At 31.4% G+C, this 18,760-nt stretch overlaps 1 protein-coding gene and 1 pseudogene across 1 annotated transcript; both read left to right on the top strand.

The window, feature by feature from the left end:
* The first annotated feature begins 1,253 nt into the window (after positions 1-1,253).
* Positions 1,254-2,497, top strand: LOC137838862 (kunitz-type trypsin inhibitor-like 1 protein; annotated as a pseudogene).
* Positions 2,498-16,189: 13,692 nt separating this feature from the next.
* Positions 16,190-17,083, top strand: LOC137837758 (kunitz-type trypsin inhibitor-like 2 protein). The gene is made up of 2 exons (XM_068646869.2): positions 16,190-16,563; positions 16,661-17,083. Exons 1-2 carry the CDS (start codon positions 16,260-16,262, stop codon positions 17,008-17,010), a joined length of 654 nt encoding a protein of 217 aa, XP_068502970.2. The 5' UTR covers positions 16,190-16,259; the 3' UTR covers positions 17,011-17,083.
* The last annotated feature ends 1,677 nt before the right edge of the window (positions 17,084-18,760 follow it).

The following is an 18,760-nucleotide window of genomic DNA, read 5'->3' as shown; positions in this document are numbered from 1 at the left end:
ATTTAGATAAATATGATGGGTAATATATTATTTGGGTAATTTTCTTTTAATAATGCTATTTTAAAAAAAATCAAAATAACTCATTCCAACTTCATCCTTATCCAATTTATGTACTTAATTAGGGATGATAAGTAAACTTATCTAATTCTGCTATGAAGTTTACAAATATTTAAATCATCATATAAATAAGTAAAATTTATTCTATTTTCTTTTTCTGTTAAAACCAATATTGAAAATAGTGATTTTTAAAGGGTACATTTTTGTGGGTAAAAATATTTGGTTTTAGGATAAAAAAACTTGTTTCAAAATTTGAGATTATAGATCAAACTACCGAGAATTGCTTTACAATTCTTTTTCTAACATTCTTTCACAACCCATCTGAGTTACAAATTCTCTACATTTCTCTACCAATAACATTTGAAATATGTTTACACATTTATTATTTTTTTCACTAAAAATCGAGTTATTTTAAAAATAGTTTTATTACTATACTTTATTATTTTTAATCTAATTATTTTAATGAGACTAATATTGAGTTGTTAAATTAAGCGGAAAAAACCACCTCTGTCAGAAAAAATCTCTTGAAAATATTAAAACAATTTAGTCACATGTTTTTGTCTTGTAAGTCTCTTTCACAATGCTATGTCCATTCTTAACGTTCTTTTACACTGTTGCTGAAACATGAGGTGCACCCTTTTATTAAATGAGATGTTGTTGAGAGACATTTATATAACACGTATCCGTGAAGTATCTAATTTAAAAAGTTATGACAATTCTAGTACATTTCTAACACAATTTTAAAAAGAAAAAATACATTAATTTTTTAAAAACTCAAATTTATTGTATAAATTTTTATTATAATTATAAAAATAAGAAACAAATCTTTTTGAACCAGTCATAAAAAAACATCTCCAAAAAATAATCAAGAACATATTTGTACACATAGATCTTTATTATCAATTTATATAATTCATAATCATATAATATATAGATTTGTGTCTCCATATTCTACATTTTAAAAATTATACGTATCTTCGTATCCGTGTCCATCTCGTATCAGTCAATTCCCATATCTATCTTTTTTTAGTTTCTTTGCGATCAAAATTCAACTCCGCATACCTAACCATGTACCACGTTATCTTCTTTTAAGAAGAAACACGTGGTGCAATAGCAGCATCTTTGTTTGTATATAACCAATCCACGACAACGGAAGCAGAACATCTGCAACAGCACCATCATCCACTACAAAAACCATGAAACCGACCGCAGTTCTTGCCCTCTCCTTCCTCCTCCCTCTCCTTGCTTTCCTCACCAACCTTCCCTTGGCTTTCTCAAATGGTGAGCAAGTTCTGGACTTAAGTGGGAGACCCATTTATGCAGGTCTCTCATACACCATCATACCAGCAACCCGTGGCCAGCTGGTGGCGGATTGAAACTTGCCCAAACTGGGGACTCACCCTGCACTCTAACTATATAGCTAATTCAATCTTATAAAACCAGCTCATGAATGAAGTTGAAGTTTGCACTCACTATTTATCTCCAGGAGAGATAGGATCTCACATACCACAAGTTATTTTTGAGTTCCTCGCATCTTTTATATTGTTTAGTCACTGATGAACAGTAAAATTAATTATCAAACTGTCTTAAAAGTTTACTTTTCTCACTATTATTATGGAGTCACTAAATTGTAGTGAGAAATTTTCTTGAAAAAACTATGTTTTTATTTTTATATCAAGTTCGGAGAGATATCTTAAATCTCTTAAATGATGTGTTTGGATATTGAAATCTATATAATATGAATTATTGAAGTATTCAATTTTAAAAATAATTATTAGATCTCTCAAAATTTAACAAAGTTCCAATTATAAAAATGATAAATAGAATTATTTTTTAAAAACTTAATTTTATTATAATTATAAAAATAAGAAAAAAAAATTATGAATCAGTCATAGTAATATTTTTCTAACAAAAAAACTCAACTATACTTACTCAAATAAATATCTTGAGAAAATTTGTTTAATCTTCTATATTTTAAAGATTAAACGTGATTAAGAGTTTACGTGTGTATGTCTTACTGATTTAAATCTTTGGAAACATGAGTGTAGGTACCGAACTGGAAATCGAGTTCGTGAGGAAGCCAGAGTGTTCAGAATCCTCAAAGTGGTTGGTGTTTGTGGACGAAGCAATCCAGAAGACATGTGTGGGAGTTGGTGGTGCTGAAGGCCATCCTGGGCAACAAACTTTTGGTGGGAAATTTCGTATTGAGAATTACCAGTTTGGGTACAAGCTTGTCTTTTGCATGACTGAAACACCAACTTGTTCGAATATTGGGACCTTTAATGCACATAACGACGAGGACGGAAGACGGTTGAATCTCACTGAGCATGAAGCCTTCGATTTAGTGTTTGTGAAGGCTTCTAAATTTGATGAGGTTATTAAGTCCGTAGCTTCAATCAAGTATAAGAGAGAATCTTGTCCAGAGACTCAATATGAATAAAAGACAATGACTATGCTTTCTTCCATGAGATCTTTCTCTCAACTCCATAATCTGACCCAATGAGAAAAGGCCTATAATAACCATATAAGTAGACACAAAATCCAAGAATCATGTACATTATATACAATGCTCAGAATACCGAGTGCCGAATACTCAATTCTGACTTGAGCGTCGGAGTGCCTTTTGCGGGTACCATCCGAGTCTAGACTTATGGAGAGTGAGAAGATCGCTTTGAGAGGAAGGAAAGACTTGACCGACCAAATAAGTCGATCCCCACGACCGGTACCCTGAACTCGGTCCGCCGACACCCTTTTACTGATTCCATAATCGAGGTTCCACTACCGGATAAGTGGAAAAACTTCAACATGGATCATTATGATAACACGATCAATCCAGACGAGCACAAGGATGCGTACACCTCCATTGCCTAAAAAATGAGACAATGGAGAGAGTAATTAGCAGCGACAAAACAAAAAATGCAAGCTCCCCTTCAGTCTAAAAAACCAAACCCAACAAACGCAAAAATACAACGCGGCAATATAGACTATAGCGTGGCATGGTGAGAGAAAACATCGGAAAAAGAAGACCAAACCCCAACCAATAACGACGAAACTCTCAGATTGCCCACCACGATCAATGTCACCGATGTTCCAAAGAACCCAACCCCAAAAATGAAAATGAAAAATGCTACAACTATAAACTGTACACGACACAACAAGGCAGAAGAAGTGGTGAATGTCTCACACCACTCACTACCAGGCCAACGACGTCGGAGATCCAAACAACCAAACCAAAAATGAAAATACAAAGAACCGCGAGTATGCGGCGCAATGAGGGATAAGAGAAAGCAAACGAGCGCACAAGAGAAAAGTGAACGTCAAAACGCGGAACCTAAAATTTTAAAACAACATATATAACATCGATTCTAGTTTTCTCTTGCAATCGATGTTATATGGGTTGTGAGTATAACCGGTGTAATATCTATGGTAGAAATTGCAAAAATGTCATGGTTTAATGTGTAATGATGTGATTTTAAACATATTACATCGGTTATCAGTACAACCGATGTAATATCTACGTCAAAAATTACAAAAATATCACTGCGTGATGCTTTACATCAGTTTTCATTTAACCAATTTAATAGTTTATTGTAATAATTATATTTTGTACCAGTGTATTTAAGGTGAAAAGACTATGTTATTAATGGTGATTGATGGTGATTGATGCAATGAAATTGTGGACCTTCCAGAACCAAGAAAGTCTGAAGCAGTAAATTTGAAGTGGATATAACATGGACGGTGGTCTTGGTTACCAAGACCAATCTGAAAATTGATAGACAAATTGGTCCCAGCAAATTCAATGCTGGTTTTCCCTTGACAGATGCATGCTAAATTGTTCACTTGATAACCTTTGTACTGATGGGAAATTTTCTACTGGTGTGTATAATTGCTTGGCTAAGCTTCAACCATGCAAGCTAGTAAACAATTCAAATAATTTATGTTATACAAGTTCAAGAGCATATGTGTACACTAGTTTATGTGTTTGTTTAGAATCAATTAAAACAAGTTGAACCTCCCTTTCAAATGCTCTTAGCCTTTACCTGTAGATCATATTTTTTGTTCATGTAACAAGAAGGAACAATCACTATCACATGTTTCACTGAAGTGTTTTTTCTGGAGTAATTTAGCTTTAGCAATTTGATGCATTTTGTACACTACTTTGTTTCATCAATTAAATAAGTTTTCAGTCATAATGTTACTACTTCATCAACTCAACATTGTAGTTTTCCTACCAAACAATTCAATTGTTTTCTCCATCTTTGTTTTTCATGGAAATGGGACCAAATGGTTGAGTGTTGTTTGTGTTGAAAATTTGCATCAAATGATTTTAGATATGTACCTAATCAACTTTTGTTGTTTTCAAATTATTCTTCATTCTATAATTGAAATCTGAAACTAAAAAATATATTTCGAAAAAAGAATTTTATAATAGATTTTTGTGTTTTGGAAATAAAATTATGTAATAAAGCAATTCCATAATAAAAATATATATTCTAAAAAAATTCTAAAAAATAACATCTAGAAATATATTTGAGAAAAGAGATTTTGGAAAATTGTAAAAAAATATTTTGATCAAAAAATTTGAAGTTAAAGTAGAAAAAGGTTCTTTCTTCACTTCCTATCATTTGAAGCCATTGAGTTTCACAAATTCTTGGCCAGGTAAGATAATCCTTGCGAGGGCCACATTAATTGCTCTTTCATCAATTAGAAGACAACATTAATTACTTTTCATTCATTATAATTTTATTTTTCATGGTAAAAAATATGTATTTCATTAATTTAACAAGACATAAATTATTTTTGATAGTATAATGCAAAAAATAAGCATAAAAACATTAATTTCTTTAGTCTTTTAATAAATGTTTTACAACTGCCATATATATTCTCTCTTTCTTTTAACGGTTTAATGAAAAGAAACGTTGTTTTTATTTAATTTTCGTTTTTAAAATTCAAAGTCAACATTAATTATTCTTTTATTAATTATACCTTTACTTTTAATCAGATATTTAATTACTTTACTGCATTGTAATATAGAAATAGTTGGAAATCCCATTAATAATATATAACATTTCATAATAATATATAACTAGATACAAATTTCGTTTCATAAGTTAATTTTTTAATGTTGAGTTAGACTTAAAGTTAATTTTTTAATAAGTTATAAGAGTCATTTAGAGTTTATCTTAGTGAAAGTTTATTGAACTTATCATAGCATTATAATCAAATAATCCATAATATATAGTCTCATGCACTATAAATCGATTTTGTAAGATTGAGTTAGGTTTAAATTTCAATTCTTAATAGAAATAAAAATAAAATAGAAAATCTTATAACTATTTTATCAACATCAAGAAAATTTATTATATTTCAAAATTTATGTAAAGACGCTTAAAGAAATGGAGGAATCATTATTTTTTTTATTATTATTAAAAGCATAATAATCTAAATATTACAATCCAATTGTGGTTTATATTAAAAAATTTACATTAACAAGAGATATAATTAAAATGTAAAAACTATGTTATTAAATCAGTTTTGTGATATTTAATTAACCTTAAATTTTACTCTCTAGGAATCTGGTACATCTGATGGTCATCAACAATAGTTCTAATACTCATATAAGATTAAGAAAGAGTAGAAGAGAATCTGGGCTTGTTTTTCTTTTTCATTTTTTATATAATTAATTCAAGAACGAAAGGGCCAGAAGAAAGGCCCAAGACTAGTGTTTAAGACAGTCCAAAAAGAAAAACTTCATTATCCATTGACTAAAATTAAAGACTAACTATAGATAGTTTCTTTTTTCACTCCTATAATTTTTAAGTGCAGCCTGATAGGATAGTGGAAAGACCAAAATGCCCTTAATGATATATATACTTTTACCCTTCATTTTTCTCTTCTTCTCTTTTCCTTCTCCCCTCGTAGACGACCAATAGTGTCATTGTCACTTCTCCTTTCTTCGCTTGTAGTGTTCTAAAGCCACTATTAGGAACTGCTTTGATCACCCTTGCCATGTTGTGCTAGTGTTATTAAGTTAGTTTTTTAAAACTACAATTCATTATTGTTATTATTGATGTTTAATTTTCTTCTGGATTAGTTGTCCTAAGATATTTCAAATTGCACGGTCCAAAAATTTATTTCTCAAAATTTGAATACATTTTATATTATACAATTTGAAAGTTATTTTCATATCTAAAATTGTATTCTGGATTGTACAATTTGAAATATATTTGTTAAAAATTGAATACATTCTAAATTATGTAATTCAGGATGCAAATCCGAATTTAGAAATGTCTTAAAAGTGTCAAATTCCTACTAATTATATAATTTAGATGATGAATCATGTGATGACATATAAAAAAGTTAAGTATAATTCATATAACATGCACTACATTCAATAGTATGCTACCGATGTCATATATCGTTAATTTGCATGCACGGGATACACCATGAGCACGTCTTAGTATACCACCACGACGTTCACTATTAATATCATCATGCCTAATATGATTAAACTCTTTAGCAATGTGCATTAAAACATATTTAGAGACAAAATCTTACAATCTTTTATACAAACTAAAATTAAAATTTTGTTGCACAACGTGAGACTCTTCTAAAATAATGTCTTAATTTTATTATGTTGTAGTCTTATAAATATATTTACTATGTTCCAAAAGGTACACAAGTCTCTCATATTATTTTTAAGCAGTCGCTTCAAGATCTAATGAGTAGATTCAGATCTGTAAATTAAAACACACAAAAATGTGATTGACAAATTTTACAAGTTTATTAATATAAGTAATGAATCCATACAAAAATATATTTGATGTTGTATTCTCCAAATACGTAACTTTATTTTTCCATGCCTTTATATAGAATGACTCATACATCATTCACATATTCCAACAGTAATAGTTATGACGAACAAACAACTTCAAAATGTTTAACACATCCCAAGAATGCATCAGAATCTCCCATGCTTTCATAACAACCCAAAATTGCATAAATTAAGCTAACATTTTACATTTTACCTTAATATTCTTATTAATATGGGACAACAAAGAAGGTTGGAATCTTCAAGAAACACAATGGTAAAATTGCATTTATTAATGTAAGATCTTCGTCACTAACAATTACTTGAGGGGAGACATTTGATCTCAAAAATAAAAGTCGTGGCGAATGCATTAAAAAAGATCTCAACCCTGTGGACATGACACCAACGATCTCAAGTAAAGACAACATATATCAGTTGATTTTGTATATGTTATCCATCAATAATACAATGCTAAATGCATTAAAAAAATTCACTAAATCAAGGTATGTCCAAAACAACATCTGTAACAACTTGTGAGGACTCATTAAACCTACTTCGGTGAATATAATTGTCATGTTCTAGCAACATCATAAACTGTTACATTTCAACTTTAAATACTCTTTGTGATCTCCTATATGCATACCTAGAATTGTACAATTGCTTTATTATGGTGACATTGTCCTTATTGTTCTCCTTTAAAGTAAGTAAAATGTTTGTGAACTTCACTAAACTCTTAGTCATGTCAACGACCATGAAATCATCAAGTTTTAATATGCCAATGTAAGGGTGACCAACTAATGTATCAACCAATTCATGATTATGACTCTCACATATTTCTTTCAAAACATGAACTCTTCCATTGTGAATTGGTTTAACCTACCATTTAAAAGGACAATCACATTTATTGTACTATTAATATTCAGAATTTTTTTCATCCGTTTTTAACTATTAATATTTGAAATTATTAACAAAATTAATCATAAATGGGTGGGAAAACATTTTGGTAGAGAATCTAATTTATATGATAAAGGATTAAATTGATCTATTTTTGTGAAGTTACGATAATGTTGAATATTAGATATTAGACTTATATTTTAATTAATTTATCTTTTTAAATTTCAGATAAATAATTCTGGTTTTTTAATTTTCAAATATTTATCATTTTAATACTGGGATTTTATAAGATCTCAGTATTAATTATATTTAATAATTTATTTAAATTATTAAAAAATAAATTTTAAATATGATAATGTCATAAATTATTAATTATATTTATCATTATATTTTTAATTTTTTTTAAAAAATGAAAAATTAAGTTAGACTTCAAATTTTGAGAAACCTGACCTATTATTTTACAAAGATAGACGAAAATAAAAGGAAAAACCTGACATCAATAGTAAATCATATTATTAATTAGATAAATATGATGATGAATATATTATTTGGGTAATTTTCTTTTAATATTGTATTTAAAAAAATCAAAATAACTCATTTAAACTTCATCCTTATCCAATTTCTGTACTTGCACGTGATCTAATAATAACCTACTAAGCACGTGGCAAAAGACATCTTCTATACTCTCTCTTAATTTTTTAATTTTTATATAATAAATGAATTTGAATTAATTTGATTTGATTAACATTAAAGAATAAAAAGTATTAAAAAAAACTGATCATAATTATCTTCCAAAGGTAGTACAAATATAATTAGGGATGATAAGTAAACTTATCTAATTTTTTTTTTATAAAGTTTTCGTGTTAGGCATCACTATGTAACTTGACATCTCAGCTAAGCTGACACCTCAAGTAACAACAATCATCTGCCATCACATAAAAAAAAATATTATTAAAAAAAATAAAAAAATAAAGAAAATACAAAAATATGGGGGGACTAGACCAAAACTCATATGTTAACACAAACGATACATAGGTAGATTATACCTATTCATAAAGAATTCTAAGAACAAACTAGCTGAGAGTCTATTATACCAATGAAATGATTCTCTATGAATAAATCCTAAATTAGCCAATTTATCAGCACACGCATTCCCTTCACGAAAAATATGAGTTACCCTAAACCTGATTGTCCCACAAAAATTAAGACAAGTATTCCATCGATTCTGAAGCATCCACGGAACATTAGTCCTAGCAGTAAACGCAGCACAAACCAAGGCAGAATCACATTCAAGCCAAACATTAGTAAGTCCCATTTTTTGAGCTTCTTCCATAGCATGTATAACTCCATAAAACTCAGCAACCAAAGCAGTTTGAACTTCAAGAAACGCTGAAAAAGCACCAATAAATTCTCCCATACTCCCACGAAAAATACCTCCACAAGTAGCAAGACCAGGATACCCCCTAGCAGCCCCATCAGTATTAATTTTGACCCAGCCTGGTGAAGGAAATTCCCATCTAATAGGAAGAGGACGAAGAACTTTACCACTACGAGTCTTAATACCGAAAAACTTAATCACGTTGAAGCCCAACATATCATTCTTCATTGAAGCGTTAGACGAATTTCCCACTAGACAAGTTAAATCTTTAATTATCGAAATAGCCTTAGAAACCCCAATCTTATCCTGAAATCTAGCATAATTCCTCATACGCCATATCATCCATATAGAAAAGGTTATCATCGCAAGCTTAATCAATTTAACCAAAGGACTACCAGCACTCTTAATAAAAGAAAGTAGATAATCCTTATTAGAGAAATGAGAAGTAAGAAAAAAATTTCGTACCCAACTCCAAATATGCAATGCGTTAGAACATTCAAAAAATAGATGTTGAATAGATTCCTCCTGCTTTTCACAAAGCGAACACATAGAACATATATGCAAACCCTTATTCTGAATATGTTGATTTGTAGGAAGTCGCCCATGAAAATTTTTCCAGAGTACTAGAGTTTTGGAAGGCGGAATAGATGAAGACCAAATGAATTTACCCCAACCACCTGGAACTCCTGGTTCCAAGAAAAAAGTCCTAGCCGATTTAAGAGTGAAACGACCAGACTCATTTAGAATCCAATTAGGAATATCCTGTTCCTCTCTAATCATGATATGATTAAAAAAAAAAGGCATCTGCTGTAAAGAGAAGGGAATATTCCAATCACAACCTGTCCAAAATTGAGAGACTGTATCCGGAATGCTAACACCATCAGATAACCATGCAATATTTGCTAAAGAAATAGTAGAGCACCATTTATCATTCCAGAAATTAATAAAAGAACCTGTACCAACAGTCCAAGAAGTATAGTCAAGTATGGTAGAATAAAATTGCTTAATTCCAGGCCAGAGAGAGGAAGATCTATAAACCGTTCTAAATTCATACTTTGATTTAAGAACCCTGGCTTTCAAGAGTAAAGACCAAGGTTTGTCGCTATAAGCAAAGTTCCAAGCAAGCTTAAGAAGATATGCATTATTTTCATGATGAAGATTAATAATATTCAAGCCTCCATCCTCAAGAGGTGAACAAATTTTCCCCCAATTAACGGTAGCAATACCTTTTTTTAGAATATCACCAGTCCAAATAAAATTTCGACACCACTGCTCAACTTTCTTAATAAGTGAAACATGCCACTTATACATATTAAAACTATAAGCTAGAGATCCAGTAATCACTGTATTGACCAACTGAATTCGACCCATCATGCTAAGAGATTTACCTTTCCAAGATGCTAGCTTTAATTTAACTTTATCAGCCAAAGGTTGAAGAAACTGACATTTTGGAGCACCAACAAAGATAGGCACTCCTAAATAATTGAAAGGCAAACAACCATGAATACATGAAAGAATATTTTGAATTTTGGTGACAAATCTTGGAGAATTATCCATGGTGAAGAAACTACTTTTAGAGTTATTAATATATTGACCAGAAAAATCACCATATGTTTTAAGAAAAGAACTCAAATTTCTAAGAGACTTAATATCCCACCTACAAAAAATAAATATGTCATCAGCATACAAAATATGAGAGGGAGTGAGATAACCTTGCGGACTGGCCATATTTAAAATCTTCTTATCATTCACAAGCTTAGAGAGACCTCTACTAAGAACTTCCTCTGCTAGACAGAAAAGTAAAGGAGACAATGGATCACCTTGTCTTACCCCTCGACTGCAATGAAAAAAACCCACCAAACTACCACTTATTCTTATAGAAAGCATAGCTGAACGGAGAATTGTACTAATCCAACCAACAAATGAGGAGTGAAAACCAAAGCGTTTTAAAACTAATAATAAGAACTTCCAACTCAGAGTATCAAAAGCTTTATGAATATCAACTTTGTAAGCTACATTACCTCCTCTAACCTTTTTAGAAAGCATGTTAATAGCTTCAGAAGCAATACCAATGCAATCGTGAATCTGTCTACCCTGCACAAATCCATATTGATTAGGAGAAATGATTCTAGCAGCCACAAGTGCAAGCCTATCCGCCAGTATCTTGAAAATAATCTTAAACTTGAAATTAGCAACAACAATTGGCCTGTAATCTTTAATGGAATCAGCACCCTGAACCTTTGGAATAAGAGATACCACATTACTGTTCATTCCAGGGAGAACCCAGTTTTGTTTAAAAAACTGTTGAACAGCATTGCAAACATCTGTCCCAATTTCCCAACAAGAATGATAGAAAACACCACCAAAACCATCTTGACCAGGAGCACTATTACCGTTAAGATTAAAAACAACATTTTTAATTTCAGAAAAATCTGGACATTTAATCAACATCATATTCTCCTCAGAGGAAACCATCGCAGGAATATAAGTACCAATAAAATCTTCCATAATATCAGTATCCAAAACAGTAGAAATAGACTCAGCATAAAGATTTTTATAAAAGTCCAAAATATGATCCTCAATGATTTTAGGGTCCTCCGTAACCTCATTATCAATCCGTAGACGATGAATCCCACTAGAATTATTTCTCTTTTTGACCACCGCATGGAAAAAAGCAGTATTTCGATCTCCATCCTTGAACCATAACATCCTAGCCCTTTCTTTCCAAAACAAATATTGACAGTGAAGAGCATGATCAAGCTCCTCCTTAGCAATCTTTTCTTGACAGAGAAGTCCATCACTATCAGACAAACTAGCAGTCTCTAAGCTTTTTTGAATACCAAGAAGGATGCCCTGCTTAAGAAGAACTCCATTATGAACATTACCAAAAGAATTTTTATTCCAGTCTCGGAGCTCAAGTTTCAACCTTTTTAACTTATGTTGCAAGATAAACATAGGACAACCAACAACCTGATTAGCCCAAGAATCATGAATAAGCTTTAGACACGAAGTGTCCTGAAGCCACATCGAAAAGAAACGAAAATTGCTAACCTTCCGCAAAGAATCACTAGCAAGACTAGCAAGAATAGGGGAATGATTAGAACAATTTTTAACAAGAACCTGATAAGTATTATCTAATTCTGCTATGAAGTTTACAAATATTTAAATCATCATATAAATAAGTAAAATTTATTCTATTTTCTTTTTTCTGTTAAAACCAATATTGAAAATAGTGATTTTCAAACAGTACATTCTGTGGGTAAAAATATTTGGTTTTAGGATAAAAAAATTGTTTCACAATTTGAGATTATAGATCAAACTACCAAGAATTGCTTCGCAATTCTTTTTCTAACATTCTTTCACAACCCATCTGAGCTACAAATTCTCTGCATTTCTCTACCAATAACATTTGAAATATGTTTACACATTAATTTATTATTTTTTTTCACTAAAAATCGAGTTATTTTAAAAATATAGTTTTATTACTATACTTTATTATTTTTAATCTAATTATTTTAATGAGACTAACATTCAGTTGTTAAATTAAGCGGAAAAAACCACCTCTGTCAGAAAAAAGATCTCTTGAAAATATTAAAACAATTTAGTCACATGTTTCAAATGTCTTGTAAGTCTCTTTCACTACTCCATGTTTTTCCTATCTTCGTATACACCTTTGATGCCATGTCCATTCTTAACGTCGTTTTACACTGTTGCTGAAACATGTTTCAATTCTCGGATCTTTATTTTTTTATTCATGATATATTGACACTCTCTGAAAATAACTCATATTTGACGCTGTAGACGTAACAATGACGTTTGTGCGCAAATGAATAGCACTAGCTATATTATATTGGTTGGTTCTTAGTAATAACCGATGTAATATATGAACCAAATTCATAGTTTCGCCTTTGATCCCTGCAGCGAAGGCCTTCCGACAGTTGAATCATCAAATGGCAGCGTTTTAAGAGTCATGTGGATCTGTTTCGATGCCGACCAGTTTCGCGTCATCGTCCACGACAGCGACCGCACGCGGTCCGTACTGTTAGCGGCGGAGTTGTTCCTGGTGCGTCGTCACGTCGAACGTGGCAATGATGATCTCGCTTGACGAACTAGGAGGGATTGCGACCCATGAGAACAACAACTTTCAACTCGGCCTAGTAACAGAGGAACTCGTCGAGGAGGCGACGGAGCCAGAATATGGAAAGGAGCGTCATCGGAGGAGTCCTCGGTGGTGGTGGACAAGAGTTAAGAGAAGCAGTCTCCGACGTGCTTCTGAAATCATTATTGTTACAAAATTGTCGAATATTTTACCAAAAATGGTGCACTCTTTTTTCATATTTACCTAAATGGGCAAAAGCAGAAAAAATTACAAGAATGGACAATTCTTGGTCAAAGTTGTCAATGGTGTAGGCAACATCAATTAAATTTATTAATCAACCTACTTTTTATTTTTTAATTAAAGTTTCTAATTGGATTGACAACTTCAATTTAAATAAAATTGGACATGGGATTGACAATTTCTTTCAATTAAAGTTGCCAATTCGGTTGGCAAATTCAGTTGATTTTTTTTTTCAAAAGAAATGACAATTAATATTTTTGAAAATAAAAATATATAGTTAAAAAATTAATTTTAATTATAATATTAAAATTTAATTTTGTTTTATTTAAGAAAATGATATATAAAATTGAAGAATTAAAATTACTTTTTTTTATAATAATTTTAAATAAATTGGGTTAAAAATGAGTTGTGTGATAAATTAAAAATATTTACTATTTTTTAAATATTGTTAAAGTTAAAAATATACTTATAAAAATGTGATATGATTTATGTATAAATTTTTAGATTATATAATATATGAAAGTATAAATTATATAATATGTAAAAAGTAATAATATACATGTATTTATGTAAAATAAATGTATTAAAAAATAAATGAAAATATTGAATAAAAGTCATTAAAAGAAGATGATATTAAATATTTGATGAGAACAACATTACAAAGGATGATTCTACTGTCTAAATGGACAATTTTCTCTGTTATGACCTTCATTCAGTAAGAATATTTTTTTGGCTTGTTTTGAATTGGTTGATCCATTTCATTATGCAAACTAGTTGTAATTGGACGTCCCAAGTTTTTAAATCGCATGTGGGGGTCAGGTATGAAATTTGACCCGGTATAAGTAGACCAATAATCCTTGTTTTGAACGAGATGAAATTCAACTTGATATGCATTTCTAATCGTGTGGAGGTTATAAATCGGATCAATGAATGTGGTCATTTGTAAATGACAAGAGGAACAAACGACAATAACGTGACGACAAGACAGTCGAAGAGCTTGGAAGTTGATGGGTTGATACCAAAAGATGGGTTGTTCTTCTTGGAGATTTGAAAAGGGTGGCGGAAGCAATGGATGTGATGGATCAAGGAGGGCTCATATAGAGCTATGGGTTCCTTGTAGGTGCATGAAAAGTATGGAGAGTGATTGATTGGGCCATATCACTTGGAGAAAGGTGGAGGTGAAGATCAAAGTGTCTAACCTAGAGAGACTAGACAAGGGAGTAGAAACTTGCAATATTTGGCAGCATTTTACTCATAAAATTGATCTTATTAAAACATGAGCCAAGCACCCCATTATATAGGTTCAAGTGCCTTGGAGAACAAGGAGCAAGGGTAGGAAGGGGAATACACAAAAGAGCGGCTGCTAGGGTTTTGACTAAAGTCGATGTCCCACCCTAGGAGCAAAGTTCTAGAAGCTAAGTTAACTTCTTACCCTAAAAGGCTTTACTCAAGCTACAATGATAAACACCCCCGCCCCCCATTATGCTAAATGAACCATATTCTATTGAAATTACAAATAAAGAAACTAGCTCTCATGGCTTGGGTTTTACTTCTTGTGGTCCTCTTTGAACATATAAAGAAACATTTCTTTGCCATCAGTAGCAGAGTCCCAATCTTCTTGAATCCTCTTTGCCATGAACTTAGTTGTTGGGCTTGAACTAGGGTCCAAGCTTGGGCCTCTTCCATAAAAAATGGTCACAATCACAACATCAATAATTTAATCTAATTGTATATGATTGAGGTCGTCGACCATGTTGGGGGTGGCTAATTCTTAGACATCAAATTCAAAATTTTCTACATTAAACCTTTCCACAAAACACATAGTCGAATCTTGTTGATTTTTTCTAAATAAGGTTGTGATATCTTCTGGATAATAATGACCTATACGTAACATGGTGTCTATTTTGAAGGCTTGCTCAACAAACCATGTTTTTGTTTTTTCGAAAGTTGCCTTAACCTTAGCGAAAATCGGTAAGGAACGAGCTCCCGAACATGATTTCAATTTTTTAAAAACAACAAAAGTATTTTTAATTTTAACATTATTTAAAAAGTACTAAATATTTTACATATATTTGCACAACCTATTTTTAATCCAACTTAATTTTGGATAACTTTGTTTCTTGTGAAAAAAAAAATAGTTTTAATTTAAAAATTATTATTATATAAATTTTTTAATTTTAAAAAATATTAATTATTGAAAGAAAAAATCAACTGAACTTGCCAATCGAATTGACAACTTTAATTGAGAGAAATTGTCAATTCAATGTCCAATTTTATTTAAACTGAAGTTGCTAATCCGGTTGAAAACTTTAATTAAAAACTAAAAAGTGAAAATTAATAAATTTAATTGATGTTGCCTACACCATTGACAATTTTGACAAAAAAATATCCATTTTTATAATTTTTTTTATGTTTTTGCCCATTTAAGTAAATATGAAAAAAAACTACACTATTTTAATAAAACATCCCAAAATTGCTCTTGCCACGTCATATTCTTTTTGCCACAGATGTGTGGGTAGAGGTGTGAACAAAACGTTTTTATATATTTTTTGCCACGTTGATAGCATCAAATATTTGTAGAGGGTATGTAGAAAACGTTTTTGTTATTTTTTCTTTTCTCTGTCATCAAAATTCAATTCCACATAGCTAACCATGCACAACATTATCTTTTCTTAAGAAGAAACACGTGGTGCAATAGCAGCATCTTTGTCTCTATATAACCAATCCACCACAACGGAAGCAGAACATCTGCAACAGCACCATCATCCACTAAATCAACCATGAAAGCCACCGCAGTTCTTGCCCTCTCCTTCCTCCTCCCTCTCCTTGCTTTCCTCACCAACCTTCCCTCGGCTTTCGCAGATGGTGAGCAAGTTCTGGACATAAATGGGAAACCCATTAGCCCAGGTCTCACATACTACATCATACCAACAATGCGTGGCCCTGGTGGTGGTGGATTGAAACTTGGCCAAACTGGGAACTCACAATGCGCTCTAACTGTCTTGCAAGATCCCTTTGCAAACTTCCGCGGCATTCCTGTGAAATTCACCATACCTGGAGACAGCTCTGGAATCATCTTCACTGGTACTCATCAACACCTTATCAATTTAAGATTACACGTGTTTAAGTGTGAGTGTGTTGCATAGGTTACTGATTTAAATTTTTGGAAACATGAGTGTAGGTACCGAACTGGAAATCGAGTTCGTGGAGAAGCCAGAGTGTTCAGAATCCTCAAAGTGGTTGGTGTTTCTGGACGAAGCAATCCAGAAGGCATGTGTGGGAGTTGGTGGTGCCGAAGGCCATCCCGGGCAACAAACTTATGCTGGCAAATTTCATATTCAGAAATATTATCAGTTTTCGTACAAGCTTGTGTTCTGCATCACTGGGACACCAACTTGTCTGGATATTGGGAGGTTTTATGCACACAACGGTGAGGAGGGAAAACGGTTGAGTCTCACTGAGCATGAAGCCTTCGATTTAAGGTTCATGGAGCTTTTTGAAGCTGATAAGGTTATTAAGTCCGTAGCTTGAATCAAGTGTAAGAGAGAATCTTGTCCAGAGACTGAATATGAATAAGAGACAATGACTATGCTTTCTTGTGTCAGATATTTCTTTCAAACTTGCCCATGGGAAAAGAAGAAGAAGAAGGAAATAAAAATATATAAAGAACTGAAATTTATCCACCATTGATTTAAAATGGAAGCAATCTAACGGTTTCAAAGCTATTTCCCTCACGATATCCTTCACCTTAATAAGATTGTAGTCCTTGTGTGATACAGTGATGGAGCGGGGATGAGGAAGAACGTAAAGAAAACTAGGAAATAAAGAGCTTGGGAAAGAGATATGACAGAAACAAAAAAAAAAACAACTTTTAGGATAAAAAGTAACAGAACCAATAACATACTCTGTCTCCTAGTCTAGTGTGACATATAATACCTTTAAAAAGTCATTTGTCCTAATAAAACTGAAAAAGACATAACATAAAATCCTAGGAATCTAATCCCACAAAAGACAAAAGAAAGAGATTCTTCAAATGTAGTCATTTAATCAAGTTGGCCTAGATATCCTTCTAACGGGGGTTGTGAGTCTAGTATCATAAACAAATATATTCATCACACAATGATTTAATTGTATTTTATCTTTTGATGTACGGTAGGGTACTACAACGAATATTATGTCTCGATAAGTCGACCTCATCACATTTAAGCATAATTAATGAGGTTAATCAACAGTTAAATATTAGGTAATATATCCTTAAACATGATTTTACTTTATAATCTGATCTAATGAGAAAATGCTCATAATAACCATATAAATAGACACAAAATCCAAGAATCAGGTACATCATATACCGTGCTCAGAATACCGAGTGTCGAATACTCAATTCTAACTTGAGCGTCGGAGTACCTTTTGCAAGTACTATCCGAGTCTGGACTTGTGAAGACAGAGAGGTAGAGTTAAAAGAGGAGACTAAGAAGATCGCTTTGAGAGGAAGGAGAAAAGACTTGATCGACCAACCAACCGAACAGATAAAAGAGCAACTTGAATCGTTCTCAGCCTCAATCCCATTCGAAAACAATTGACGCAATTCCATAATAAAAAATACATATTTAAAAAAAATCTAAAAAATATATTTCAGAAAAGAGATTTTGGAAAATTGTAAAAAATATTTTGATCAAAATATTTGAAGTTAAAGTGGAAAAAGGTTCTTTCTTCACTTTTCACAAATTCTTGGCCAGGTAAGATAATCCCTTGGGAGGGCCACATTAATTGCTCTTTCATCAATTAGAAGATAACATTAATTAGTTTTCATTAATTATAATTTTATTTTTCATGGTAAAAATTATGTAATTTCATTAATTTAACAAGACATAGATTATTTTTTATAGTATAATACAAAAAAATAAGCATAAAAACATTAATTTCTTCGGTCTTTTAATAGAGAAAATGTTTTACACCTACTCATATATATTCTCTTTGTTTCTTTTTCACGGTCAACATTAATTATTCTTTTATTAATTGTACCTTTACTTTTCATCAGATATTTAATTAGTTTACAAATGTATTGTAATATAGAAATGAAGAAAGAAAAAATAGAAAATCTTATAATTATTTTATTAACATCAAGAAAATTTATTATATTTATAAGTTTCTCTGAAGACGCTTAAAGAAATGGAGGAATCGTTGAGCTCTTTTTTTTATTATTATTAAAAGCATAATAATCAAAATATTATTTATTTCGAAAATATCACATTTTAACTAGTGATATAATTAAATTATA

This window comes from Phaseolus vulgaris, chromosome 4 (assembly GCF_051622355.1).
Source record: "Phaseolus vulgaris cultivar YP4 chromosome 4, ASM5162235v1, whole genome shotgun sequence".
NCBI classification, from domain to species: Eukaryota; Viridiplantae; Streptophyta; class Magnoliopsida; order Fabales; family Fabaceae; genus Phaseolus; species Phaseolus vulgaris.
This window is presented reverse-complemented; position numbering and strand designations above follow the sequence as displayed.

What these genes read in the sequence shown, in the direction of transcription:
- LOC137837758 (XM_068646869.2), top strand. Translation starts at nt 16,260, where the DNA reads ATGAAAGCCACCGCAGTTCTTGCCCTCTCCTTCCTCCTCCCTCTCCTT. An exon ending in CTCTGGAATCATCTTCACTG is followed by an intron (nt 16,564 to 16,660) that starts GTACTCATCAAC and finishes ACATGAGTGTAG; the next exon opens with GTACCGAACTGGAAATCGAG.